This window comes from Caretta caretta, chromosome 1 (genome assembly GCF_965140235.1).
Source record: "Caretta caretta isolate rCarCar2 chromosome 1, rCarCar1.hap1, whole genome shotgun sequence".
In the NCBI taxonomy this organism is placed as follows: domain Eukaryota; kingdom Metazoa; phylum Chordata; order Testudines; family Cheloniidae; genus Caretta; species Caretta caretta.
Window position 1 is genome coordinate 3,626,050 of NC_134206.1, and position 1,514 is coordinate 3,627,563.

Consider the following 1,514-nt stretch of genomic DNA (forward strand, 5'->3'; position numbering starts at 1 on the left):
CCTTGGCTATCAGAAAGTGTCGTTTCCATTTATCACATAGGGACTAATGGAGAGGCACCTTGCTTCACAAAGTTGCAGTCTTATCTTGTGGTCTGGAAGCCATGGAAAGTCCGAATAAGAGGGTGTCTAGGGTTGGGGGCTGATGGGTGATATTGAAAGAGTTCAGGTGATAGTCAGAGGGAGGGAACTCAGCAACAGAGAGTGTAGTGCTTGGTGATGGAGTGATAAGATGTTAGGTGTGAGGAACTTCTCAGACTGTGAACTTCCACAATGCTGAGCTCAGCCAAACTGGGACAGAGCACCCTTGATTAATGAAGAGATAGCCTGTCCCCCTCTGGTCAGACAGGATTAAAGTCAATGGCCCCTGGCTTTCATATTCTGTTGATGCATTTAACAACTTTGTCACGAAGCTCTTTGGTTTTGACCCCATAAATGATAGGATTGACCATGGGGGGGATGAGGAAATTGAGGTTGGCTAAGATGATGTGAACATGGGGAGCAATGCCCTGACCAAACTGATGTGTCAGGTTAGAGAAGAGTGAGGGAGTATAAGAGGTCAGAATCACACAGATGTGGGCTGTGCAGGTGTTGAGGGCTTTCTGGTGGACTTTCTTGGAGGAGATTCTGAAGACAGCCCTGATGATCAGACCATAGGATAGAAAAATGAGCATCAGGTCTAACCCAATGACTACAAACACTATCACCAAGCTGTATGTCCCGTCGACTGTGATGTCCCCACACAATATCTTCGCCACAGCTATGTGCTCACAGTACGTGTGGGGGATAATGTGGTTGGCACAGAATGGCTGCCTGCTCAGGAGCAGGGGCAGGGGCAGAATGAAGAGAACAGCTCTTATCAAACCCACTAGCCCTAACTTAGCTATTCGTACGTTGGTGAGGATGGTGGTGTATCTCAGAGGGTTACATATGGCAACGTAGCGATCAAAGGCCATTGTCACAAGGATGGATGAGTGCATAACAGAAACCGCATGAAGGAAGAACATCTGGGCAAGGCAGCCATTCACAGTGATGTGTTTCAAATTGAACCAAAATATACACAGTGCCTTAGGTATGATGGACGTAGACTTGCCGATGTCTGTGAGCGCCAGCATGCAGAACAGCAGGTATATTGGCTTGTGCAGGGTCTGCTCTTTGCCTACAACAAACAGAACTGTGAAATTTCCCAACAGCCCAATAATGTAGAACGTAGAGAAAGGGATGGAAATCATGATGTGGGCAGTTTCCAGGCCAGGGATGCCCATTAGGATGAATGTTGAAGCATCAGAGGGGGTGAAGTTGAAAGATGCCATGAGGTGGTTGATGCATTGATCTGGTTCAGAAAAGTTCAAGGTGCCTGAGAAGGGAGAGAATTACAGCAAGGGGGTTACATGCTTTATAGCAAATAGTACAATAACTATTTTATAATTATTAACAATCTAGAGAAGGGTGTGTGTGGGTAAGGTGGTAACATTTACAGATGGCACCAGATTATTGAGGTCATAGTCAAGTCCAGA

General features: G+C 46.2%; 1 protein-coding gene across 1 annotated transcript; it reads right to left on the reverse strand.

Moving 5' to 3' along the window:
• Nucleotides 1-371: 371 nt before the first annotated feature.
• LOC142072600 (olfactory receptor 52P1-like) lies at nt 372-1,310 on the reverse strand. Its single transcript, XM_075130020.1, has one exon. It carries the CDS (start codon nt 1,308-1,310, stop codon nt 372-374), a length of 939 nt encoding a protein of 312 aa, XP_074986121.1.
• Between the last annotated feature and the right edge of the window lie 204 nt (nt 1,311-1,514).